This window comes from Athene cunicularia (assembly GCF_003259725.1).
Source record: "Athene cunicularia isolate RWA chromosome 12 unlocalized genomic scaffold, athCun1 chr12_part1, whole genome shotgun sequence".
In the NCBI taxonomy this organism is placed as follows: Eukaryota; Metazoa; Chordata; class Aves; order Strigiformes; family Strigidae; genus Athene; species Athene cunicularia.
Genome location: NW_020799116.1, coordinates 2,047,308 through 2,074,540, shown reverse-complemented (window position 1 = coordinate 2,074,540; position 27,233 = coordinate 2,047,308). Strand labels below are relative to the sequence as shown.

Genomic DNA, 27,233 nt, shown 5'->3' with positions numbered 1-27,233 from the left:
GCAGCGTGAGCATGGGCCTAGGAAGAGATGCGGTAACGGAAAGGGAGATTGATTTGCTGCTATATACAGTTGAAGGTAAATGAAGTACTAGTATTTGGGTTAGCAGAGCATCCAGGGCTTTGGGAGTAAGTGGTAGTTTGCCTTCAAGTTAATGGAGCGGACTACCAAAGGGTTTCATGTCTCTGACCCATCTGATGCCCCTTTTTTGTTATCTCCTTGTTTCTGACTTTGTTTTTCAGAAAAGCTCAGTGATTCAAGAAAGCCACCATGAAAGGTGAGGAAGTTCGGCAGAGGAGAAAAGAGGGCAGGACTAGGAATGGAGAACGATCCAGGCACAAAGCAAAGAGCAAGGGTAAACACAGAGAGAGCCGACTTGGCAGCCAGGAGGCAGAGGATGTGTCTCTGCATGCACAGCAGAAGCGGTTGGCTGAGGAGAAGGCAGCCATGGCAAAGTCGCGGGAAGAGTCAGCCGTTGTGATTTGCCTGCAAGTGCTCCTGCCATACCTCCTAGCTGGGCTTGGCATGGTCTTGGCAGGCATGGTTTTGGATTATGTTCAGGTAAGGGAAAGAAACAGATCTGATGTACCTGGCAATGGGATAGGTGGGGGACTTCCCTTCAGAGGCAGAGGATTTGCTCTGGGGATGGCAAAGAAAAGGAGGATTTGCAGCATCTTCACATGCCAACATCCTTCAGAGTCAGCTATTACATACTTCCCTGCAGCTCTCAGGAGGTAATACGTGGTGGTTTTCTGGCCCTTTTTCTCCTCTGGAACTAAAAGACAATATGGTGTGGAGGATCTGAGGCATCTATGTAGGAAGGTGTAGTCCTATGCAAAGATCTCACCTTGGTCTTGGGAAGAGAGTGGCTGAGCTCCAGGCCCAAGGGCCGTGGTGGCACAACACTTTCCTGCAACAGATACAGCTGCATCGCTCCTGGATGTAGCTCTGGAGAGTCCCGCTTCATTGTGCAAGGAGCCACCCAGCCCAGCACTGTTAATGCTTCACACAACCAGCCCAGCCTGTGCACCACATCCCTTTTAAATCCTTGTAGCAGATGGCTCAAGTCCTTGAGTCTTCTCCCAGTCGAACTTCTGATTCTGTGACAGTCAGGACCAGGCCTTTCCTCCTGTGGTGCAACAACACCTTTAAGGTAGTGGTGAGCACCTAATTTTGGACAGTTTAAAGCTGCAGTTAATTTCCAGATTATAAATTGCTCTGCCTTTGCACTTGAGGTGATTCTCACTACTGCGTGCCTTTTGTTAACCCTTGTTATTTGACTAGCTAGCTCTTGGGTCAGACTGCCCTGACCTATCTGATCCAGTGACACTGAAACTACTATGCTTGCATTAACAGCTTCCACAAATCTGGAGCTGTGTTCTTTTGCCACTAGCCCTGGGCTGATCTCCCTAAGCTAGAAGAGCCATAAAGGCTTAAGAGTGACACAGTATCCTTAACTGACCTTAGCATGTACTCGATACCCGGCAGAATGTCTAGTCAGATCATAAAACACCAAGGCGAATCCAGAACCCAGTGGCAAACTACTTTTTGTCTCCTTAGACGTCATTCTGAGAATCCTGAGCCTGGAGCAACCACTTTCATTTTTATTTTTCAGATTGTTGAGACCTGCCCATTCCTATGGATCTCTGACATTAAACGCATGTTACCTCCTATTGTGAGATATTAAAGTGTGACATAGGTTGCAGATGGGTTTATGATGTTGGAGGAGTGTTTTTCTTTTCAGTGTTCTTCTCTTAGAGAGGTTTGGGGTTTTTTTCCTAGGAAGGATTGGGCCACTAATGTAATCAGAATGTGAAGCAAACCTCATACTCCTCTGAAACCGCAAAAGTCTGGTTTCTGTGTTATGCAAATGAAGAGCTTGCAAAGAGCTTTCATGTTAGTGCTTAGAACCTGGGAAATCAACCCATGCAACATCTCATAGGAACAGCAGGCCTTTGGCAGTCAGCACAGTGACTTTTTGTGTGTGATCATGGACTACTTGAGCGTGTCTCATTGTAGACTCACCGCTGCTAGGAGCTGCTCTTGTTTTCCCAGCCAGTCCTGGCTGCTGGCCCTGCTGCTGCTGTTCCTGTGGGGCAACAGGAGGTGCTGCGAGGCTTTGGGCCCCAGGCACTCCCCATCTGCTTGCTCTCTTTCTCTTCACATAACCTCTCTTCCCTGCCCTTTCCTAAAGTGGAGAAGAGAGGAGCAAGGTGAGAAACAAACATCCGCAGCCTGATCTGACAGAGCTGGCAGAGTGGGGAGTGAGAGAACCCCAGCAACCGGGGCATATGGTCCCGGAAAAGCATCGCCTGCCCACGAGTCTGAGGGGTCAGAATAGTGATATCTGTTGCTTACACTGCCATGTGGTAAGAGAATTCTCTGGTATCCCTGTCCCTTCTTTGCAAGGATGATAAGGCACGTCTGAAACTGTGCTCTTTGGCAGTGTCATCTCTCTGTTCTTTTCCTGGCCTGTGGCAGTGGATGGAGGCCCTAGATCAGGGTCAGTGCCCACCGAAGGGGCTGGTTCTGCTTTGGCTCCTCCAGGGCAGTGCTAGCTGTTGGTTAGTTTGCAGTCGTAGGGATATGATGTGTTTGTGTGCAGAGAAGGGCCGAGGTGTGTCTCCCCAGGCTTTGCCACAAGAAGTGGTGCAGCCATGAGATGGTTTGTTTCTTTTTTTTCCCTACGACTTACAATATTTTTCCCGCTGTTCAGCAACACGCTCTTTCTTCTTAAACCTGACGTGTCTCTTTGCAGACAAATATGGTATATCTCTTCGCCAGGAAAATATGATGTATCCCTTTGCTGACAAATATGGTGCGGATCTTTATCAGAGGCTCCTTAAATGCATAATAAAATGACCCAGTGTACACACGCAGGTCACCTGAACCAATTACCTTCTCCGCATTCTGATTCATCGGTTGAAAGCTTTTTATGGTGCTTGCTTAGAAACAGAGAGAGCTGAAGCGTGATAAACCCGTAAACCCTGCCAGGCTGACGCTTTAGTACAGGATGTGTTGTTGCTGTGTTTTTTTAATGGCATGTGAGTCATTCGGGCTTATTAAGATTTCCTTTACATTAATGTTTATGCCTATCAGCAATCCTGTCGGCAGATATAGTGGCATATGGAACTAGGTGTACACGTTATCAGACCTTTGAAAACCTGTGGTAGTTGTCCAGAAATTGTCCTTTGTTTCTTGAAGCCGCTGTGAGTTCCTGACCAGAAGTGGGCCTTCATGCTGTCGCTTCTCAGTTCCTGGCTGATAGAAAGAGGTTGGATCATGGGTGGTTATTACAGGTTTTTTTATTAACCTCCCTCTTCCAGCTATTGTGGACTTTTTTTCCAGTTAGATTAGCTGAAATGTGCTCCCTTGTTAGCTTTCAGCTAACTGGACCGTTGTTAGGTGGAAGAAACACATACGCGCACCAAGCCAGCTGGGAGTGGAGAAGGCTTTGGGGGCTGTACCAAAATATCAACCTTAAAAACAGCAAAGGACAGAGTTTCCCATCTTTTCCACCCTGCCAAGCTTGCAAAGAGCTGCTGTGCTATCGCAGCCCGTTAGGCTTCGTGCTTTGGTTTGCGTGAATTTGGACCAAAAGAAACACACCACCCAAAGGGCTGGGAGCTTCCTCAGTTCCATGTTTATCTGCAGGACAGAAGCATGTCTTGTTCTGTCCAACCCTACTGATGCATTTAGCTCCAAGCTGGGAACTCTCACAAGGACAGAGTCCACAAGCCATTAATCTTTATGTCCCTCTGCAGAGAGTGTCAGGAAGGGGGTTGATTGGTACAAAAAGTGTAAGGCAATGTGATTTAAACTTTGAATCTGAACTGAACTGAGAACTGTGTATCTTTGAGGCCTGAATACTTGCTTTCACTTGCTTGCCTTCGCTGTGGCATGGCTGGATCTGAACCTGTGGTTGAATGCCGAAAAAACTCAGTTGCTAATGTACTGAACCAATCCTTCCTATCCCAAATTGTGCTTTAAAAACTTTTTGATCCTCTGATCCAATTAGTCTGCCCAAATTAATGATTAGAAATGAGCCCCAGGAGAATACCCTGACTCCCTTCCCTGCACGCGTGACTTTGAGCTGAAGTCTTTACCGAGCAGGATACAAATTCTTTGGCCGTATGTGGTTATGATGCAGCTCTGGTTCTTGACCTTCTGTCAGCTGTTTGGCTACGGAGACTCTGGGGTGAGACCCCATCTCTTAAAGACGGTCTCTTCCTGGTAGCATGCAGGAGCAGTGTGTTTCACTTGAGGACAGGCAGGGAGACCAGCTCACAGCATGCCATGGAAACGTTCACCCTTTCTCTCCCTTGCCTGCGGAGTAGCGAGATTACAGAGCTACCTTAAATAAGCTCTGGCTATGACTCTTATCTTGGCCTTTGCAAACTAGCAGAAAGTTGAAGTGATGACAGCAGATAAGGGTGTTCGCTTTTGAAGCTTATTGGCTGGTTCTCTGCATTATTTTTTTTTTTTCCCCCTGAAAGCCAGTCATTCAGAGGTATAGCTGGCATAGACGGATCGTTACATCCTGCGGAGGGGACAGGAGGGGCCGGGGTCTAGAAAGACAGATCTTCTCTCACCAGCTGGCTTAGCTGTGTCACAGTCCTGGGGATGAGACCTGCGTCATATCGTCAGCCGTGAGAAATGTGGACTCGTGTTTTCCTTGACCTTTCTTCACCTTGAAGGAGAGCAGAACGGATCCTGGTTGTTAACTCCCCACCTCCTCGGCCTTGGGACAGTGAGAAAAGTTCAACGTCGCTTATGGTGGGAGTGAGGGAACTGGGGCCAGTTCACAGCAGGCTTACATATTAAACCATCGTATCAAAGGCGAGCCGCAGTCTGACAAGAAATGTAACCTGAGGAGAAAGGACACTAGTGCGTTTGAGCACGCTGAGGGATTCTTGCATGACCTGTCACTCTTTCGGTGCTGTAGTCTGAGCAGGTCTTACTGGTTTTTACCGAGGTGGTGGGAGCTGAATGGGGTGTGGGCTCGTTTCTATTCGTCCACAGACATCTCCACAATCTTCTTTTCTCTTTTTTAATTCCCCCCTGGATACAAATTGGAGAAGTTGTGTCCGTCAAGTTTGCTGCCACGTGGGCTCAACCCAGCTGAATCAATTTTGGAGGATACCCTTGCTGCAACCCTCTGGACGTGCTCCTAGGAGGAGAAGAAGCTAAAGCAATTTAGCATCATTGCTGTAGTTTGAGGAAAAACATTCTTTTGACTTCGAAGAGAGCTACCAGGAGGATCTGTGTGATGTCCTGATCTCCCCCCATTTGCCCTGCTGAGCATGGGGTAACGGTGTTTGACCATGGTGGTCACCCAGTTACAGCTGGAACTGTGCTTCCACGGCAAGAAGCTGAGAGGTTTCACCTGCAAGTTAACCAGGTCAGCCAGCGGATTTCTCCCAGAGACTTCATTCTCCATTGCCTCCCAGGTTTTCGTGCCGTTCCTTCTGGCTGGCTTGGGCATGGTAGCTGCTGGCCTCTTGATGGATGTTGTTCAAGTAGGTACATGTGGTTAGGCAACTTTGTAGTGAGAGGGTGGGCTAATTCACTGACCCGGAGGATTTGTGTGGTTTTGTTTTTAATGAGTGTGGTCCTAGCAGCCAGTCAGCAGGTTGGCTGTAGGCTTTTCCTGTGCTAGAAAGACACTATCAGTCTTTAGATTAGTACATGGGATCCTTGTAAAGTGGGGTAGTGGCTTTCAGACAGGCTGCCTGACACTGTGCATGAGACTGGGAGCTCCCTTCACTGTATCTGGCTGAGCACTTCGGTGATGACTGCTGTGAAGCGACTGGGATCAGACTGCAGCATGTTCCCCTATTGCATGATATTATTTCTTTCCTTCAGAAATTGCTGATAAGGAGATCTAGGTCAGGGTTGTTATTAACTACCTGTCTCACAGGCAAGTTTATGCTTTCCATTCTTTGCAAACAACCTAATGTAATCTTTGGTCTAGAAGGCATTTAGATACTGTGATGAGAGGCATGCCAGCAGAAAAAGATTAGCATTGCCTCTAAACTGAGTGCTTCTTGGCTGGATTCTGAGGGGGGTGTAAATTTGGAATCACTTCCACTGACTTCCAAGGAGTGCTGCTGGATTTACACCACTGTAACACAACCAGAATCTATCTCATCTGTTCTTTCTTTTGTACAGTGGCACAAATAGAAATGCAAAATTTGATCTAGTTTGGGCATCGCATGCCGGTGGATTTACAAATCAAAAGGCTGGCAGAGTTTCCCAAAGATATATCCTGCACTCTGAGCTCACAGGAGTACATTGGATTCTCTGGCATTAGTAGCACAGCAGGAGCTAAATATGGATACTTGAATGTTTGGAAAGACAATACCTTGCTCTTTTTTTCTTGCATTGGAAGAAACAAAGAAGGCAGAGAAGTTGAATTAAAGGGAATATGAGGAATATCAAAGAAGAGTTAACTGGAGTGGCACATGCTGTTGCTGTGCTGTGTTTGTCATCTCCACCTTGTGCTGTGCTTAAGCACAGACCTGTCTTGCAGCATTACAGAAGTTCTCAAACTACCCAAGATGTTACGTTAACAGCAGTTATCTCCGCGAGTGATAAAGACATAGTACATACCCACTCCATACCGCTGGCAGGTGAATAGGTCTTTGTCTAAAAGAAATCGAACGAGCTTGCTAAGAATTGGGCTCTGTTCAAAAATGTAATTATCCAAACTGATGGACAACATAAGCCATGTATATCTACGTTGCACGTGTTGTTTAAACACCAGAGTGCAGTTCTACTTTGTGTATTTGTTCACTAGACTCTTAGAAACGGGGTCATGCCTGAAGCACAATAATAGGAAGTGTGGGTTTTGGTAAAGGTGTTTTTAGCTATGTTGAAATAGAAGCCATCAGTCAGTGGGTTCAGCGCCCAGAGGAGGGAGTTAGTGCTTTGAGAGTCACAACTGGCGAAGGAGAGATGTTAGTGAGGTAAGCTGCTGTGGTATCAACAACCCCATATTTACAAGCAAAACCAGCAGCTGGGAGAATCCAGAGATTTTAGCCTTTAAAGGTTTGGATTATTTTTTTGTGCCTTTTTGAACTGCTTACTTTCAGCTTTTCTTCCTGCAAGAAGCTCGCTGTCCTGTCCAACTAAAAGCTGAGACTACATCTGTTTGCTTGAAGCCAGGTACTATAAGACTCATGCTACTGAAACTACAGGTTTTTCTAATCCAGGAGTCTGTGATTTGCCCATTTTTCAGGGCATGGTCTGGCCTGGGAATGCTTTGCTCTATTTGCTGTCACTGCAAAACATTCTTAGGAAACTCCGTGCCTGCCTTTGACAGGGAGATATATGGGCAGGCTCGAGGATGGTATCTAGAGCATACCTGGGAGTTTAATGGTGCTGCCCTTGTTTTGTTACATACAAAATATCTTGAAATAATGTGGTTCTGTGCTGGGAGTCCAGCTGAGTCTCTTGTTTGCAGGGCTGATGTTGTAAAGAGAACAAAGTGGAAATTGCTTGTTTGTGCCCTATTAAACTTTCCAGGATTTTAGTAGTTTCTGGTCTGTCCTGGGCTGAAACCAAGAACTGTTCATGTTACTGTTTAAAAAAAAAAAAAAAATCAACAAGGGAGATTTGTATTAGCCCAGTTGACTACATGGCTCAAACCTGGGGGTCTCATACTGTAATAAAAGTATGCTCAAAGAAGTAGCCATTTACCATTTTTCTCTTCTTGGTTGTGCAGATGATGCAGCTCTGTGCAGGGCCGGTGGCATAGCACAGGTCTTCTCTCTGCCCCAGTGATCCTTGGCCAGCTGGTCCGTCCGGATTCTGGGCTGGCTGGCATTGCTGGAGACCTTGCAGGGCCCTGTCAGGGTTTGGCCCACTCTTTTACAGTAAGGTGAAGAATCAGATTGAAGCTGGGCGATCAGATTTCAAACCAGAGAATTCAGGAGCAAAGCTTCCCTTTCGATCTCCCCTTCCACACCACTGCAGTGGGACACAGGCCAAATAAAAGTCACAGACAAAAGATAGCCCTGTCCTTTGTTGATAAAAGCCCCTGAGATGATTAGCATTGAAAATTCAGGAGTTTGGATTAGCCTGCATTTGATAGTCCAGGATCTTTTGATCTTTCTGCTGTCTTGTTCAGGGTGATGGAAAACCCCAGAGGTTTCTTAGCTGCTGCCGTGGGAGGATGGATGCCCTTGGAGAGGTAACAGGACGTGGTTGGGACTGTGAGGATGGTGTAAGGAGGGACAGCTGAGGCTGTCTCGGTACTTCATAGCCCCTCTTCCCCTTTGGGACCCCATGAGCAGATCCAGCTGGCACAGGTGCTGCAGCAGACCATGGGGTAACGAGGTTTCTTCAGAGCTGAGCTTTAGGGCTGTAACTCCGTTATGGGGACGTGAAGGGGGAAGAAAGTCTCTTTCTGGCTCAGCATCCCTCTGGGGGGTTTGCAATGCTGTTCTGTTCCTTCTAGGCCAGTTTTCATCTCAAAGGACAGAGATGCTTCCTAGACTTAATCCAGTTGTCTTCATTCAGGCGGCTCCTTGCCCGTACGGCTCTAACCTGCCACATTCACCTGCTTCCCCAGCTGACGATCCGCCAGGGTGATGCCACGGGGATCATCTGATTATTCTGTATTTCTGCAGTCTAACACCGTGGAGTCCTGGCTACAGTGGTATAAATCATTATGAATCTGTCCTTAGGCTCTTAGTGAGTCAGTAATGAGACTCAAATGGAGGCAATTAACTCAGCTTTTTTTATTAGTACAGTTGTGTGATTATTAATTGTTCAAAGCCTTTCATTGTAATTATATGTAAGGCAGAGTCCCAAACAATCATACCTCATATGCTGAAACTACTGTTACGATGGCTTGAGACCAGCAAAATTCACAGTGAACACAAGGATTGGAGTTTACATTGATATAATAAAGTCCTGTTTCCCGAAGGTGACATACACAGAAGATAGAGTTGAGTTTTTCTGTTGCTTTTTATTTATATGTCTTTTTATGTGCAAAATATGCAAAGTCTTAAATACAAATGTCTGCATGCCTGTGTATTTTAAATGACTGGGGGGTTTTACATTACCACTATGAAGTCTGTTTTTTCTCCTCTTTCTTTTGAAGGTGTCAGAGATGAGTTTGGATCTATATTCTTAATTAAAGAGAGAGGGGGATTTGAATCTTTATAAAGGGATGTCTGTCCCTAGATTTCTCAGGTATTTAAGTTCCATGTTAATAGATTTCTCAGGTATTTAAGTTCCACGTTAACAAATTCAAACAAAATTGTAGTGTGTCAAATAAGGTGACTATTCTGGTATTATCTGTTATTTCCTCAGCAGTAACTTACTTTTAACATTTTGACACATGCCTGTTTCCAGGAAATGTACCTTTTGGTAATGTTTTGCCTGTTACCTGCACCTCTGAGGGGTGTCTTGCATCATGTGCTCAGCCCCACGTTCACTCATCCTGGCTCAGAAGGAAGCTGTGAGGGCTCCCCAGCAGACAGCCGCCCCGCTGGCTTCCCACAGCTTCCCAACACCGAGCTATTACAGCCTGTCTGTATTTCCCAACAGGCTGACAGCTGAATGTGTCGACATTTACTGAGTCTCTCCAACCTCCTGGATTCTCGGGTTTCTTGAATCCCACTGGATGTGGGGAAGGTGGGCAGGCAGGGGTCCGTTGTTCATTTTGTCCTTTAGCGCCAGAATTCGTGGCCATCATACAATACTAGCCAGGGACAAGTTAGAATTCATGAACAAGTTGATCCTTCACGTGACGTGTAGCTAAACTATGGATATTTTTTTGCCACAGGATGACATGTGGGTTGAAGGGGGGAGATTGGATGAGTACCTGAAAGAGAAATCCTTTGTGCAGTGGTAAGGGTGCAGAAAAACCCCACCAGCTCACGGCAGATAGTTGTAGGCTGGAAAATGCACAGAATTACCCTGTCTACTTGTCATACTTGTAGATTCTTGTTTTCTACACCTGAATTTGACTCCTGGTAGAGGTAAGGATAGGTTAGATGGACCTTTATCCGACTCATTGCAGCTACTCTTTTTTTCTTGTATTCTGCTCTTAGATGTTGGGCTAGTTGATTTTTCTTCATGGTGAGCTGCTCCGTTCTGTGATATCATCCTGATTTCATCCTCTCTGGCTACAGTGGGACTTTGCCAATATCCTTCAATGCTCAGGGGGTGAATGAATTACGTTCCAAGGTGCTGTAGGGTAGATAAATTAGAGAAGATGTGTTAATCAACAAAGTTTCTTAAGGTTCAGATCATTTCTAGTGTTGCAGCTGATTCAACAGCTTTGTACAGTTCAACTTCAGAAGAGCAACGATAATCAAGATATTGGCCCAGCAGTTTGGGCTTATGGGATCTCTATTCAAAATCCTTTTTGCAGCAGTGCTGGGAGCATTCTTGGTAACAGGAAGATTTAGGAACTGCCCATGGAGAAGAGATACAAAAACTCCTTCCCTTCTACCACCAGTCTTAGATGCTTAGTTAAAAGTTTGGTAAAAAGACAGACACAACTTTTTATTGTTAATCGTTTCCAGATCTTTTTGTTTATTCTTCCGAGTCTGGACAGCAATAGGTGTTCCTGTGTCTAGTGTCAGTACAAAGGATGGAGAGCGTGCTGTATTTCATTTGACTTGTGAACCCTTATTATTTTTCATGTTGTTCTTGGCTAATGCTAAAGGCACATTTTAATTTGTGGCTTTCCAAAATCTTCTGCTGCCCTCAGGAAGAAGGTTCCTTCCCTGTTAGGATAGTGCTTTGCTGTGCATGAGATCAGAAGGAGTATTCCAAGCTCAAAATTGCTCCCTTCACTCCCAAAATGCAGCCAGCCCCAGGGCAGCAGCTGCCCCCATGTGCACAGCAGACACCTATAGAGCAGGTGGGGGAACCCACTCCCCTTTGCAGCAACAGCACTGAACTGGTCAGCATCACAAACTGAGGACATTGCCTTTGTTTTCTTCCAGCACTGGGATGTGTTTCGGACAATTACGGAAGTTTTTATCCTGGTTCCTGCCTTGGTTGGCCTGAAGGGTAATCTTGAGATGACGCTGGCATCCAGGCTCTCCACTGCTGTGAGTGTTAACAAGGGGGTGGTGGGGTGTGTGTGGGGCAGGGGGGGGATTAGCAGGAGACATCAGGAGATTCTGCTTGTATATAACCACGCTGTGTGTATGAGACATGCCCTTTTCTGTTAAGTAGAAACTAGGGGTGTATGAGTGTTAAAATAACGTGTTTGCCCTCATTTTGTAACTGGAACAGAGAATTTCCATCTGCACTTTGAAGGTGAATTAATCCCTGAGTGGCCGGTTACTGATATTTTGGGACCTGTGACACATGAAGGAGACAAAGCCAGGACTCCACAGCTGTCAGCTTCATATTGGATTGCTTTTTTGTGGTTATTGATCCTTGAGAGATCAGGGCTTCCCAGCAATCCTACTGGGGGGCACCACACCAAGGCTTCTTGGGACCTTCAGTAACTTTTGCTACTCTGGATTTGATTTCTCCTATTTCCCTAAGCAGTTTTGTTTGGTTTGGGCTGTTTGTATTGCATGTCTTGGTAGAAACTGGACCTTAACAGAGCAATTTAGGGGAAATGAAAGAGGAAAAATACTTTAATTTGTTCAGCTTTTGGTCCATGCGGGATGTGGTGGAAGCGCCCCCTCCACCTTTAGCTGGGTGCCCTGGGACACTGGGCTGGCCGTGATGGAGATGTGTCAGGAAGGAAGTGCAGGGAAGGCTGCGAGATGCTGACCTTTGCTCGTGCCTCTCTGTCTTTAGCAGATGCTTTCCCGCATGGACCAGGTGAAGCTGCCTTCAGCAGCCACCTGTGCCACAGGAACACGTTTTTAGGGTGTCTCTCTCTCTTGGCTCCTAGGCTAACACCGGACAGATGGATGATGCCCAGAAGCAATGGAAAATGGCGACCTGCAATTTAGCCCTCATCCAGGTGAGTCCCTTCAGCTGGGAGAGGAAAAAGGCCTTTTTCTCTTGCAGTGCTGCAGCCCAACAGCATCTGTTCCCGGCACTGCTGAATCCTAGGCTGTTGATTTCAGGCAGGTATTCTCAACAGAGCCAAGCAGAGCCCAGGACTTGACCTCCAATAAAGCTCTGTGTGGCCCCAGAGCTTGTCGTTTAGCTGCAAAACACATCTAGACATTCATTGCCTTTGTGGACAAACTGAAATAATGAAAAAACCTTTTGCAGGGGGAGCTGCAGCACAATCCCTGTTTCACAACAGTCCCTAGATAAAGCCTGTTGCTCACTGGCAACGTTTGGGAATCAGCCCTGGGCAGGAGGGGAGAGATGGGAGAAATGTGCCTCTTGTAGCTTTTTCTGCTTGTTAAAATCCAGCAACCAGCCTAGAGGTTGCACATGACAAGGCCACAGGGGTTGCAACGTGTGTCTCCGTGCTTTCCCTTATCTCCTTCCACAGCTTTTAGCTTGCTAGGAGTGCTGTGTTGATGGGGAGCCCGTTTTTCTGTTGACCAGGGCTATTCCTTTGCTGATGGACTCGGTGTCCTTTGCTGAAATGTTATCTGCCCTTTACAGGCCTCCAGAGTTTTTCTCCAAACTTTGTTAGGATTTTTTTTTTTTTTAAACTTAGTGGAGCGTTACAGGGGTGCTGCTTAAATGCATAAGCAATCAGCATCTCTGCAAGGCTTAGCTGTGTGGAAATGCTGCAGTTTCACGGGGCCAGGACTGCCAGGGAGCAGATGCGGATGGTTGCTCATCAGCTGCCTTCTGGTCCCCAGGTCCAGGCCACTGTGGTGGGACTTCTGGCTGCTGTTGCTGCTGTGATCCTGGGAGCCATCTCCAAGGGCTCCGTGGAGCTGAGCCAGGCTGCTGTGCTGTGTGCCAGCAGTGTCACCACAGCCTTCATCGCTGCTCTTTCTCTCGGTGAGTCGTTTTGGTTCCTCAGATCAAAGGTGCAGTGCTCAGGTGAGGAAAAATCCTGTCCCTTCTGCCAGGGAAGCCCAGCTGAAGTCCTTTCGGCCTGGCACAGCACGGAGGGATGCAGGGAGCGTTAGTTCTATGTCTGTGGCTTTCAGCCCTGCTGCATCCTTCCTGTGCTGCTCTTCTCCCTGGATCTGTTCGCTGGGCTCTTGGCATCCGCAGCAGCCATCAAAATGTCCCATTTCACCCCAGATGTGAAAAATGCCCCGTGCTCTACATGGGTACACACACACAAACACACACCCCCCTTGCTTCCTCCATGTGTCTTGGTCATTTGGCCATTTCCTAGATGAGAATGAACTAAAGCCATACACAAAGCAGGGTATTGAGAGTCTGTTAGCACAGACCACGCTCGGGGTGGACCTGGGTCACCCAATACCCCGTGGAAGATTGTGGCCAGCCCTGTGGCTTGTCTGCTGTGAGCTCTGAGACAGTCGGGGCCCTCCTGGCTCTTCCCCTTGCAAGGGAAATGTGCTGGGTTGGACAGGAGGAGCTGCTCTGTCGCCTGAAGATGTTCAGTTTGTAGGTTTGCCATGTGAGGGCAGCACAACACCCTGAATAGAGGGAGCTGACAGAGTTGGATACAACAAGTTTTCTAAATAAAAGGGACAAGTTACAGCAAGTGCATATCCTGAAGCTGGAGTCAAAGGGTGATTGTAGATGCCTTTGATGAAAAACATGGGATGAGGCAGTTGTTAAAAGAGAAAAACAGCAGTCCAGCTTTCATTAAACTGTTCCCCTCTGTCTCCCTGCTCGGTGTGATACAGAGAGGCTTTGCTGCTGTACCATCACAGGCTTTCAGCTAGCATTAGTTTCTTCCCTGGACATGGCCACAGGCAGCCTGTGTGTGGGTGTGCACGATGGAAGCTGCTATTTTTATGACCGGGGAGGGAAGCAGCATGAACTGTGCTGTGGGGAGGGGAGCGTTGGTGTCTGGGAGGGCTTTTGTGGAGAATGCCATGTTGTGTGAGGCTGTGTGTCTGTGTAAGGGATGCTGTATCGGGGAGAGGGCACAGGTGGCATTTCTGAGGGGAGAGGGCACAGGTGGCATTTCTGAGGGGAGAGCTGATGCTCCTGTGCACGCTCAGCTTTGGTGGGCCTGTCCAAACAGGCACAGAGAGGTGGTGAGCTGAGGGGAACCACCATTTGTCAGGCTCCCTTTGGCGCGTCCTGTCAGCCACAGAAGGGCTTTGCAGAGATGTCGTGTGTCTTGTCTCAAGGCTACTCTTGCTAATCACACCGCAGTGAAAGCTGGCCAGGCAGGGTTTATTCCAGGTGGCCCTTCCTCAGGCCTGTGAGAGATACGATGGCTGAGGGATTCCCTCATGTTCATCAGGGTTTGTGCTCATTAACTTACCTGGACAAGCAAAACTTCCCTTCTCTACAACAGTGTTGAAAAGCAGCTGAATTTTCCAGGTGCAGCACAGAGGACAGGGGAAGAGGTGATGTGGGCCACCTCCATAACCCCTTGACTCTGGAGCTGCTCACAGCATCAACATCCACCCAGTGCAGATTAAAGCACCCCAGAGACTCTGGGACGTGAAGGGTCAGTCAGATGCCTGGGCCGAAAGGCTAATTCAGGCTACTCTGAGGAAGCTCATTGCTCCTTAGTGGTTCAAACTCAGAGAAATTTTGGTCTAATATGGAAAATATCTTTGTGCTGTGGAATCCGGAGCAGGGGATGGCACCAAGAGGCTGCCGCATGCCTGCTGTGTGCTTATCTATGACTGTGCTTCGTGCCTGGTCCTGTGTCAAGGCAGCAAAGATTAGGCTGCTCAGGAGGGGAGCTTCTACATTTGGGCTGCCTGCTGGTATCTCCTTTGATCCCTGGAATTTGCTCGTGTGCCTGTGGGCCTTTGGTGCAGTTCATAAGGGCAGAGTCATGCCCTTCAGGTTGGTGAAAGCAAGAGGACAAATTCCTGGGGATGTCCAATCTCCAGCTGCGTGGTACCGCTACAGGCGATCTGCTGCTTGCTTTTCCCAGAGCCCGTGTCCCTCTGGGAAACAGAGCAGCTCTGGGGTGAAACGCAGCAGGATGCATTCTCTGATGCCTGCTCTGTGTCTTCTCTAGGTCTGGTGATGATTGGCGTGATTATTGGAGCAAGGAAAGTTGGGATCAATCCAGACAATGTCGCCACACCCATAGCAGCAAGCCTCGGAGACTTGATAACCCTTTCCCTGCTGGCAGGAATCAGCAGTACGCTCTTCAAATACATAGGTACAGTGTTTAGCAGGGGTTTGCAGTTCAGCAAGAGAGGGATGAATCCTTCTGAAATTATTGCAAGGTGCTTACCTATTTCTGGGATGTTTCAGAATGGAGGCTGCCATGCCACTGGAGTAGAAAAATAACCAAAGAGGCTTTTTCTGGGCTCTCTTTTAGTAGCGAACTGGAAGGCAGAGCCTAAGAAACACAACTGGGATTTGTCAAAGAAATGACCAACGTGTATTGCATAGCTTTAGAACAGACGGTTGACATATGTGACACTGACTCTGTTCCTGCATCTGTCGCTAGCCAAGCATAGCTACTTTCTCTGCATGGGTAATAGCAGGTCCTTCCTCACAAAGCAATTTCAGGGTTTTGGCAGCTGTAAAATATTCTTGCTCTTCACACGTGGAGAGTGGTGGATGAACAAGGTCTGATTGAATTGGAGGGAGGGAGGCAGTGTTGCACTGGTTTGTGCTCACAGGACTCAGAGCAGAAGCTGTGGCTGAGGGGTTATTGTGCTGCTGGTTGGCAAAGAATTGGACATCTGTTGACAGTGAAAAGCTCAAAACATGCAGCAATGCAGTGATAGATACCTGACTGCTGCTTGGAAAGTGCTAGGCTATTTACCGTGAGCCTAACCTAGAACAGAAAGAGGAAAATAAAAAGATCCAGCAAACTTGGTACCATTTGAAACCCAACTGCTTTCAGACTGTGAGCAGAAGCAGAGGCAGCTGTTCTCAGTTTGCATGACTTGTCCCACGTGCCAGCAAGTGCAGGAGTGAAGGAGCCCACACTGCAGGGAGAGGCCCACGAATTGCTTCCGTCCAGTCCTCCTTCAGCTTCAGAGGTGCATTTTTTTAATAGGCTTTTTCCATGACGCCACCACACCTGCCTCTGTAAAGCTGCTTTGTCTTTCAGTTGCTACGCCTCTGATAATATCTCCCAGGGAACACATGGCAGAACATGATAACCTCTGTGGTTGTAACCAGAGAGCATTTGTGATGTTTTCAGAGTGGTTTAAATAGCTTCTTGAGGTGGAAAATACTGAGGCACACAGACACCTAGTCATTGGGAGCATTAAGTGAGGCAGGTAGGAGGAAGCACTGTTGATGGTGGTTGGATAAATCCATTTCCCTCCCCAGTGTGTAGTAAGGGGCACGTCACGCTGTGACAACTTCTGGGTCCTACCAAAATGTATCCTTCAAAAATGCCAGTGAGTCTGTAAAGTTTGGAGCATTAAGTGCCATCTGATGCAGCACCACCTCCTTCTGCAGAACACTCTTTTGGCAATGAAGATTTTTGATTTTTAAAAAAATCAACCCTGGTCCTTCCCAGTCCTGTGTAATGGAGATACAAACTTTGCCAAAGGGATTCAGCTTGCTTATGGGCTGTATGTGAGAGAATGTGGCAGAACTGGAATGTGGAGCCTGAAGTCCATTCATCCTACCAGGAGGCTTTCTGTTGCCTTTGATAAGGTTTGATAGACTCCAGTGCCCCGTGTCTGCATTATTTAAGAAGGAATTAATTGCTGGAGACGACGAGGGGTGGGTCTAGGAGGTCCAGTACAGCAACTAAGTCTCTCATACAACCCCTCTGTCCTAAATGACTCCAGGTGGTAAACCACTGACAAAACAGCAGCTGTTTACACCCAGAAAAGTTGCATTTCAGTGCTGACTAAAGCCCTGCCTAAGGAGTGCACCTCTGTGTAAGATCCTTGATTCATGGAAGATCTCATCACACCTGTGCCATCTCACCCAGGTAGCCCAAGGCCCTGGCAGTGTCATTGTGAAAAATGCACACTTTGAGCCTGCCTCATCCCCCACATTACCTGCAAAGTCTGCCTTACAACCCGCTGGCTTTGGCCCCAGCACAGAGACCAGATGGAGAGCTTTGTTGAAGAAGCATTTTTATATCAAAAGAGTTGGCATCATCCCCATTGCTTGAAGGTGCTTCTCATGCTTCTGAGTCATGTTTATTTTCTTTTACTGCTGCACATCTACTTATTTTTTAATTCCTTTGCTTCTAAAGGTCACTTCAAGGCTATGCCCCTACCAAATGGAAAAAGCACTTAATGGAAACACATGTAAGCTAGCACAAAAGAAACTCTGGATCTTAACTGGCTTAACTGTGCAAGAGAGCATTTCTTCCTATAGAGCAGACCGGCTTCTCAGCAATTCTGCTCGCTTGCCACCAAAAATACCTATTACTTGTTGGTTTAGGTGAAGGCATGAGGTGTCTGTTGTAAGTGTGATACAGCTTGCACACAGGAGTTTCCCTCTTGTCCTGCTGTTTGATTTGTACCCCGAAGCCAGAAATTTTGTAACTTTTTGTCTTGCTTAGTTGGAGATGGAATTGGAGACTTGCTCATCTTCAAATATAACTTGCTCTGAATCCTGCTGATTTTCAAACAACATCCTCTAGCAGTGAGTTTCAGGAATTAATTATGGATTTCTGTGGTGGAGTGAGGTGGTTGTGTGGGGAATATCTTGGTTCATGTGATTTTTTTTTTTTTTTTTTTTTTTTTTTTTGCAAATGTAACTCAGTTGGAGAGCCCTGCTGCCTTTCTTCCAGACTTTGTGCAATATGATTTTGGCAACCTGTGAAGCCATGGGCATTTAATTCAAGTTTTCTTTTCTTTGCCAGATATGAAATACCTTTCTCCTCTGATCTGTGCTGTCTTCATTGTCATGATCCCTCTCTGGGTTGCTATCGCCAAGCAGAGTCCTTCCCTTGCCGAAGTCCTGAAATCTGGATGGCAGCCAGTCATTGTTGCCATGAGCATCAGCAGGTAAACGGAGGAGCTGCTCCTGAGCCCACACCTATGTGCCCACTCCAGAGAGACCCCGCGCTCGTTAGAAAGCCATCAAAAAATAAAACTGGAAGGGACAGCAGAAGGGTGTTGGTCCAGTGCTTCTCAGCCATTGGGGGCTCTCCAACAGGCTGTAAGGTAACAGATAAGGAGCCCCCAGATGACTGGAAAAAACAAGTCACCGTTTTAAGTCTCACTTGCACATCTACGCACCATATGGGTGTAAGCCAGGAAACCAAAAAGGAATGATGACCATCACAAATAGTCAGACTTCAACCTCATTTTCATCCAGCTGTAAAGACAGAAGACTGGTGAATATAGAGGCAGGTAGTTCATTCCCTCAGTCTACATCTTTCAAACCCAGCTGCGATCTGGGAGAGAATTAAAAAAAAACCTGCTAAGACCAGTATAGAAGTGTAGCAAAACTTTTGGAGAGGATGATAAAGCTTCCCTGGCTACCATCAGTTTTGCTTAAGGGTAGGCAAGGAGGTCTTCCTGATCTCCTTGTGGCTTTACGAAAAACTGCAAGGCTATCTATTGGTGAAAACTGAGCTGTCAAAGGGATAAGTGGTGACTAGTCCAGCTCCAGTGATGGGGAAGAAGCAGTAATTCCTCTCAGTATGGTATTTTCACAGCATAGGAATTACCCTGGGAAGAGAGATTGATCCAGCCTCATTGCCTGTCCTTTTTTAACAGCATTGGTGGGCTCATCTTGGACAAAACTGTAACTGACCCAAACTTTGAAGGCATGGCAGTATTCACACCTGTGATTAATGGTAGGTTGGGCAGGGGGGGTTATATGCATGCTTTTAGTGACACCTCTCCCTCCTCCCCAAGGTGCCCACTGTTGCCCCTACACAGAGGTCTGTGCTCACGTCCCTGCTCCCATCACAAGTGGAAGTGAAGCCACTGGTCCCCATTACATCCCTGCTTGCATCTTGGAAGTGTCTCTGGAGCAAAATAGGCAGGGCTGAAAAACACTGACAGAGCTGTGGGAAAGGTTAACGGCGCCTGATGGTTGTCTCAGAGCCACGTTGACACCTTGACTTTCATAACACCAAACCTACTAAGGATGTCACAATAAATGCGTTTTCCCTGTCTCTCTCCACTCAGTAATTTGAGCTGTGCAATCATCCCCTATACAGATTGTTGATAAAGATTAATGATTTAAGATTATATATGTGTATGTATATACAAAAGATTATACATAGGGATTTTTAATATGTATATTAACATCCTTTGTGTATATGTTTATATTTGTTTGAAGCCTCACAGTACTTTTATACACATACCAGCACAAACTGGGGGGGATCCTGGCATCACTGAGGATCCACTGGGTTATTTTTCTGCTATTGCAGTGTTCTTGCAGGCCAGGCCCATTCCAGGGGACACCCACGTTCCTAGGGCAGGCTTGGCTTCGTACCACCCTCAAAGCGTGGTGTCCTCTTGCGGTGTCACAGGGTGTCACCCAGCTGTAACCTTACTGGATCTGCATAAAGACAGCCACCTTGCTGACAAACTCTTTCCAGCATGGTTAGGCAAGTACAGTCAACAGCAATTTAGTTGAACAGTGATTGACCCAGACGTCGCTCTCTGGGGGCGGGTGACCTGTCTGGCAGAGCTGGTGGCAGAGTTACACATTGCTCCGTGTCTTTGCACAGGGAGCTCTTCACTCCCCACGTCCAGGGGAGTCCTGCAAAGTGTGGCAGTGCACAATTCAGAAAGCTCCAATCTTGAGCTGTGCTGAGCTGGTCTTAGTATTTTCACTTTGATTTTGCTCTGGCAAATGTCACATTTAATGATGGAGCATTTCCTTTTTCAGGGTAGGGAAAACATGTAGGATCTGGTTCATCGTTATCTTTTCTGTGGCATTTCTACCCTGCACATACTCAGGGGGGTGGAGGTTTGCTCCATTCTGTGGCATTTCTACCTTGCAAGGACTCAGGGGGATGGAGGTTAGCTCCATAGATCACCCAACCCTCTATTTTCTGCTGGAAAACGTCGCTGCTTTTTCATGTTTGCTAGAATTAATCAGTCTGGAAGGAATTAATTTCCTTTTAATTACCTAACATATTTGGGCTCTGATTCATTTTCATATGATCCTTCTCATTTAACAAGTGTCTTAGGTGCCTTCAGACAGACATATAATCACTCTCTGTGATGTTTGTTGTCTTTTAAACAATAATGGCTGTCTGGGTGAGTAAATCCAAGAAGTGGCCGTGAGCAGCATCTGTCATTGCCTGTGCTGCTTTCCCCAGGTGTTGCTCACAGACTGCGTCAAACCAGGTGCAATTACATCATCTTCAGAGGCCACGTGGCATTTACAGCCAGTGCTGGGAGGCGAGGGAAAATGTTTCCAATAAAGCAGTCAGGAGGAAACGATCACTGGAGCCTTCCTGATTTTTAAGAGCTGTTCCTGCCAAGTGAATAGCGCAGCATCACCACAACATGTGGGATCAGGTTTTCTTTTCCTCTCACTGCTGCTCTCTGAGCTTGTAGGTGAATGCAGATCGACTCACCTTGGGCTAGGTGTTAGACTGATGTTTAAAAAGTGCAGTGAGGGTGGTTTACAGGTTTACTGTGTTTTTTCCTCACAGGCGTTGGAGGGAATCTGGTCGCCATCCAGGCCAGCCGTATTTCCACATTCCTGCACTTCTGGAGCATGCCTGGAGTTTTGCCATATAAGATGAGGCAGAGTTGGCCCAACCCCTGCACCACATTCTTCTCGTCAGGTAAACCTTGAACCCTAGTGTCCATGTCCCAAGGCCTCTCATCACAGAGAGCTCTTTATCAAGGTCGGTGAAGGACTAGGTGGGTTTCAGAGGCAGAATTTCCCCTTACAGGGAAGATATACAGATTGGAGAGGAAGCATCTTTGCAGTGGGCAGCTTGGAAAAAAAAAAAAAAAGCTTGTGGTGTATTTGCTCACTGGCATGAAAAGAAATGGGCCTTCAGGGAGCACTAAAGAAAGTAATTGAAAAAGAATCTCAAATATGATCTAATAGAAAGTCATTTTAACCATGGCCAGCCTAGAGCCATCACCTGTGGACAGAGGGGTGAATAGAGCATAACCTCGCTGAAAATCAGTAATTCCTCCACCTTCAGTAATGGATAAACATCAGTAAAACTGGATTTGGGTCGGTTGTCTTTTTCTATTGCAGGTTCCTCTTAATTTCCCCTGCTAGGTTGGGAGTTACTGCTAAAACAAGCTAAAAACTGGGAAAGTGGGTTGCATCAAGGCAGAGCTGAAGCAGTGGGAGGCAGAGAGCGGCTGAGAGGAGTGTTTGGAAGGAGTGGATCAGCGTGGAGCACGTCTTTGGCACATAGTTTCAGTGCTAGACAAAGCTGCTGGGCTGGTACTGCAGATGCTCCAGATTGCTGCGTGATCTAGAAAAGGCGTTAGCAATGTGGTTGGTGGGAGGGGACAGCCCCAAGTCTGCACATTAAATTCCACAGCTGCCTACTGTCCTCCCCGCCCCATCGGCAGCCCCTGTCATCGCTGTTTCTGTCTCTGTCCTCTGCAGAAGTGAATTCCAAGTCAGCTCGAGTCCTGTTCCTCCTGGTTATCCCAGGGCACCTCGTGTTCCTCTACACCATCCACCTGCTGCAGGGAGGCCACACGTCTCTGTCCTTCACCTTTGTGATGTTCTATCTGACTGCTGCTTTGCTGCAGGTAAACCCCAAACTCTCATCCAAAAGGAACCCCTCAGATACTATGAACACAAAGCAGTCTCCAGGCTAAGCAGGAGTCACGGTAAAACTTCCAACAGCAGCCCACGTTTCCAGTCATTTCCAGTGGGCTTGCTACCAGGCATCATGTATCTTCTGTGGATCCAGTCATACTTCACCCAGACTGCCAGGGTCTGGTTTCCCACGTGAGCACAACTGCCCTTAGGGGTGAGAAAGGGTTCAGAGGGGAGATAAGGAACAAATTAACATCGTCCGCTGAGCTGCAGTGAGCGTGCAGAGACCCCCTTAGCAAGGAGGTACCTCTTGCTGGGGGTGGTACCTTGTTTTACCACGTCCACTCCTTGAGTCTCTAAGCCCTAAGTATTTCTAGACTGCCACTGGTCATCCCTGTAAGGGACAAGCGAGAGGTTGCAAACAGGTTTCCCCACTCATTTTGGAAACTGTATTCATGTATCACAGTGAAGGCTTAGGGATTTCTCTGGGCAGGGCTGTATGGCTCAGAAGGAAGGAGAGGTCTAAGAAGTTCATCTTCAGACATCAGAGTTCTGGGTAGGCAGTGGGCATTTCATCCAGTTTGCTCTGCCTGTTCCCTGTCGCTGCTTTGCCTGCCCTGTAAACTTTGTCATCTCACTCAGAAACGCCCGCGGCTGTTGCTTGAACTCACAGAGGCTCTGGCTTCACTTGCCCTTTTAAATCCGTGGCTCATTAATTTGCAGGGTGATGTAGCTGACTTCTGGCTTTGCCTTACAAGCAGCCTCGTGTCTGTGGGTGAATTCCTTGCATGTGTAAACAATCAGTTTTTCTCGACCTTTGCACAACCCTAAGCCCAGCAGCACAGCCGTAGTTGTAAAGGAAAAATATTTATTCTTCTCTTTATGCATCGAGGTAACTCCTCAACCAGAGCCAAGCATGAAAATACGCGGAATAAATGACAGTGTAAAGAGTAGGATCCCAGCAACGCCACTGACCCTGAAAGATTCCCATGGAGGCCAGCAGAGGAGAATACGCTCAGCCTGGTTCTTTCTTCCCCTCCATTATACTTTTTAAAGGAAGACAGAAAGAAAGCAAGGGGGAAGCTTGGGTCAGCTGGAGGAAGCCCAGAGGGAAAGATCAGAGGCTTAGAAAACATGACCTTAGAGGAATGATTGAGTGGATTGGGGTTAGCTGGTCTGAAGAAGAGAAGCTTGAGAAAAATCTGGTTAACAGCCTTTCAACTACCAAGTTTCTGTAGGGAGGGACAGAATAACATTTTCTCTGTGGTCACTCGGGACGAAACATGAAATCATGGGTTTCAAATGCAAAAAGGCAGATTTATGTTAGACCTCAGGAAAAACAACAACAGAAAAAAAAAACCAAAACCAAAAAACCATGAGACTGATTGCTTAGAGTGTGGCATCTCCATCTTTGAAGATTGTTTAGCACAGGCTAAACAAACAGCCGTCAGGAAAAATATAGGCATGTTTGATCCTGTGTTGAGACAGAGGAGTGGTCTATATAACACTCTCTTCCATCCAGCTTTAGTTTCTGTGATTCTCTTATTTAATTTGCTTTCCCCATATCTCCTCCTTCCTCTCCCCCAACCCAGTTTGCAATTTTCACCTTTAGAAATGCCGCTTCTGGCTTTGGTTCCTGTTGTGCTGCAGTCTCCCATGGAGGGACCACAGACGTAGGGTGCAAACTCTCTCTCCCTTCTTAATTCAATTAACTAGACAGTCTTTAATCCTTATCCGAAGTATTTTTTTCCTCCATCTGTTTATCAGAATTGGGAATGAAATAGGAATTAAAAGAAATAGCAGCAAAGATTTTAAAACTGTTGAGATGAAAAAAAAGAAATTATTTTCGTTTTTTAACGTGTTGGTGCTGCCTGGGATAACTTTGATGTAAAAACTGCCTCAAACTCCAGTTGTCCATTGAGACTTTTAGGAAAAACAAAGTAGACATGATCTGAATTTCTAATGGAAAAAAAGAAGGATGAAGAGAAAATAAATGATCTGGCTACAAACTTATCCTTTGGGGCTGCCTGCGTATTCACAGCAGCCTGCTTTGTGGTGGAGTGAATGGGAGCTCTCCCACTCAGGGCATGGGAAGCGGGAGCCGTACCTCTGAGGAGATGCTTTTGGTGTGGCCGGACTCCCAGTTTGGCCCACATGCTGCTGGTGAGTGGTTGAAGCGTGGTCACCATGCTTGTGGCCGGTGGTTAAGGGGCTGTGGCACCACGGGTGACACCAGGCAGTGCAGTGCCTGAGGGTTTGAGCCAGCTACACCCAGCCCAGCTCCATCCCTCAGAGAAACGGTGCTTCTCCGGGGGGGGTGTTACCTCTCAGTTTCTGGGAGCTTGGCTGCGGCCACCTCATTTTAGTTGTGAGTTGGCTGAGGGGGGCTGTGTGTGAGCACCTTGCTGCCTCACAGCAGGGCCTTTCTCGCCTCTCTCCTCAGGTGGGCATCCTGCTCTACGTGGCTGATTTAATCGTGCGCCTGATGTGGAGGAAGGCTCTGGATCCCGATAATTTCTCCATCCCCTACCTCACCGCCCTGGGAGATCTCCTGGGCACCGGCTTCCTCGCCGTCTGTTTCCGCCTGGTTTGGCTCGTCCACGGTGCAGACATGAACCTGGGGAACTGAGAGACCACGTGCTGCTCCGCATCACTCGTGCGACACGGTGCTTTCCTCTCGGACAGCGGGGTGCTTGGTGACAAGCGCTGGGTCACCCGGCTGCGCTGGGCCTCCCCCACGCCACATCTCTCCTCCCCATCGTGCCTTAGAGCTGGGCTCGCCCGCCCCGAGGAATCCGCACCCGCAGACTTGTGCCCTCCCAAGTGAGCAAGCGGGTTTGAAGCAGCACCTGCTGCTCAGACCTTCACCCAGCAAACGAGGCGTTAAGGGGCGTTTGGGCCATTTGTAAAGGAATGAGCATTTCCATCAGGTCCCTACCACCCCGCTCCAAAGCCTGCCGAGGTCACTGCATCCCATCCTGCAAAGGGGACGGCGCAACCTCTCCGTCAGACTCTGACTTTGCACCAAGGGAAATTCTTTTTTTGCCCCCCGTTTCCTCTCCCGTCGCATCCCTGGAGGAGGAGAGCAATCAGGTCTTTAAATGCGTCTCTTCTCCGTCGCTCAGACGCTCGGGATCTCGAGTTCCTCAGCGGGAGGTTATCGAGGGATCCCCCCTACCTGCCCTGGAATCAGCACTGTCATCACACCATCAAGCTGCATTGGTTGCATTTTGGGGGTGGGAAGGTTTCTTTTTACGGTTTATGAAACGTCCAGTAGTTAAAATGTTTATAGAAACACACACACAAATAAAGTGGTAAAAAGAAAAAAAAGTAATGATGTGGATTTGGGGGTTGTTTTTTTCTTCACAGAATCATCTAGGTTTGAAAAGACCTTGAAGATCATCTAGTCCAACCATGTCTTGCCATGACTGTACCTGTGTCTGGTTCAAACTCATCAGGTAGAACTTCTCACTTGCTTCTTTCTTATCCAGTCAGGGTTGGACAACACCATTTTAACAGGGCATCAGGAAAATCAGTTTCCTCACCAAGAGCAGCCTTTTGCAGCCCCCGTGTTTCAGGTTGCAGTTAAAGCCTGTTCCCTCTCCCACAGTCTCCATCCACTCGTTAACAATTGCTCTGTGATGAGTCTAGAATCTGTGTGTGTGCGATGACTCCTTAGGTCCTTGCTCTGGGGCAGCTGTCTTGTGCTGCCAGGGACACATCAGGGAGCTCGTGGGGCTGCAAGAGGCCACTTCTCACTTGAACCCAGAAGAAGCTCAAGAGTCAAGAGTTGAGGACATGAATCAAACCTCTGAAAAAAGCCCCTAGGCCTCAATTTTAATAATAATCTGCCTTTGTTTGTGTTGGAGGAGGGAAAGGCGGAGGTCAAGTCCCAGAGCCTGCTGGCAGACAGATGCCTTGTTTAAGGATGCCAGCTCTTAAACACTTAAATCAGCTGTGTTGGGTGTCTGCTGACCTCGGTGTGTCTTTGCTCCCTGTGCTGCTCTGATCTCCCAGAGCTGCTGCAAAGCTGAGGGGTTGCACAGAATCATAGGAATCACAGAACGGCTTGGCTGTGAAGGAACCTTGAAGATCATCTAGTTCCAACCCCCTGCCATGGGCAGGGCCACCTTCCACCAGCCCAGGTTGCCCAAAGCCCCGTCCAACCTGGCCTTGAACCCTTCCAGGGAGGGGGCAGCCACAGCTTCTCTGGGCAGCCTGTGCCAGGGCCTCACCCCCCTTACAGGGAAGAATTTCTTCCTTCTGCCTAATCTAAATCTGCCCTCTGTCAGTTTAAAACCATTCCCCCTCATCCTATCCCTACACCCCTGATCAAGGGTCCCTCACCCTGTGGCTGAAGATCCCCAATAGCAAAAGCGTTCCACTCTGGGCTGCCAGGCATGGGGGGGAAAAACGCTCCCTGGAAAAGGAATAAGCTGTCACCTCCCCCCTCTCCAAGCCTCCCTTTCCTCTTTTTGTTACGAGGGATAAATTGCCCCACGCTGGCTGAGCTGGAGAGCGTGCACGCAGCAGCTTCACAGTGGGGGAGATTTCAGCATTCGAGGCCCACGCTCCCCCCATCGCGGGCCTCGCTGCTTTATCTCTGGCAGCAGCCTGTGCGCTCTCAGCTCCGCTCGGCCGCGCCGCCGGCCCCGAGCACCCACGGGTGGTAATTGCAGCAGCTGAGGGGGCTTGTGGGGAAAGCAAAGCCAAGCGTCTGACGGCCGGTCCTGCTTTGAGGGGGCTGCATTCGAAGGCCTACATAGATATTTTAATAACTTGAGCTTAGCGTTTTGTTTTGTAAGACTTTGTTAGCTCCAATTTGGCGCTGGCGGGAGCAGTCCTGGCAAATAACTCCTCCTGCCTCAACGCTTTTCTCCTTCTTGCTGCATCTCTCAGCTGCCTTGGAGAGGTCCTCTCCAGACCTGGATGCTTTTGCTGCTGGTGTGAATCAGGTAAGACTGGTCCTAAGGCCAAGATGCTGAGACCACCCCAGCCCTCTGCAGGGTTCCAAACACTTGAAACTCTTCATGCCCCCACTCCCTCCAATCCTCTAAAAGCCCCAGACTGGAGCCTGTGGCTGGGCCAGATTACAAGGGACCCTCATCACCCTCTTCCAGCATCAATTCCCTATGCCCACCACACGGCTGCTCCTCTGCCACACGATTGCAACAAAGCCCTGGTGCTGGTGTGTCCCTTCAGCAGGGAGATTTCTGGGCAGAGTTCAGCTTGTTCTGGTTGTCACAGTTGACAGAGAACAGGGATGGGAACACGTAATCGATGCCATCTGTGTCCTACTTGCGGGACGCAGCTGGGCCGGGGTGACCCCTGCTGCACCTTGCGCTGGGCTGGGGGGTTCCCCCCTTGCAGGAGGCGCCGGGGCCGTGAGCTGATGGGGGGAGGTTACAAAGGGCTCGGCAAGACGTGCTGTTCTCCGGGGTACCCCTTGGTGGGCAGCCAAGCATCAGCCGTGTGCTCCTGCACTTACTGCAGGGAGTGCACTTAAGACTGAAAATTGCTTCCAGCCTTAAGATAAATGATATAACCAAAGGAAATGGTTTCAATAAAAGGGGATTTTTTTT

At 48.0% G+C, this 27,233-nt stretch overlaps 1 protein-coding gene across 3 annotated transcripts; it reads left to right on the top strand.

Moving 5' to 3' along the window:
* Positions 1-164: 164 nt before the first annotated feature.
* Positions 165-24,978, top strand: SLC41A3 (solute carrier family 41 member 3). Of its 3 annotated transcripts, XM_026857585.1 has the most exons (11): positions 452-558; positions 5,079-5,516; positions 10,965-11,072; positions 11,876-11,947; positions 12,753-12,897; positions 15,026-15,172; positions 17,804-17,948; positions 18,666-18,745; positions 20,567-20,701; positions 21,493-21,641; positions 24,095-24,978. In XM_026857585.1, the coding sequence occupies exons 2-11, from the start codon at positions 5,322-5,324 to the stop codon at positions 24,278-24,280; spliced, it is 1,362 nt and encodes a 453-aa protein (XP_026713386.1). In that variant the 5' UTR covers positions 452-558; positions 5,079-5,321; the 3' UTR covers positions 24,281-24,978. The 3 variants fall into 3 exon arrangements, with proteins under 3 accessions (XP_026713384.1, XP_026713386.1, XP_026713385.1); XM_026857583.1 differs by lacking the exon at positions 5,079-5,516 and having other exon boundaries at positions 165-558; XM_026857584.1 differs by lacking the exon at positions 452-558 and having other exon boundaries at positions 4,496-5,516.
* Positions 24,979-27,233: the final 2,255 nt, after the last annotated feature.

Excerpts from the sequence above, each read along its gene's own strand:
- SLC41A3 (XM_026857583.1), top strand. The coding sequence starts at position 268 with ATGAAAGGTGAGGAAGTTCGGCAGAGGAGAAAAGAGGGCAGGACTAGG. Across the intron at positions 11,073-11,875 it reads CATCCAGGCTCTCCACTGCT|GCTAACACCGGACAGATGGA; the intron begins GTGAGTGTTAAC and ends CTTGGCTCCTAG. Across the intron at positions 17,949-18,665 it reads GTTGCCATGAGCATCAGCAG|CATTGGTGGGCTCATCTTGG; the intron begins GTAAACGGAGGA and ends CTTTTTTAACAG.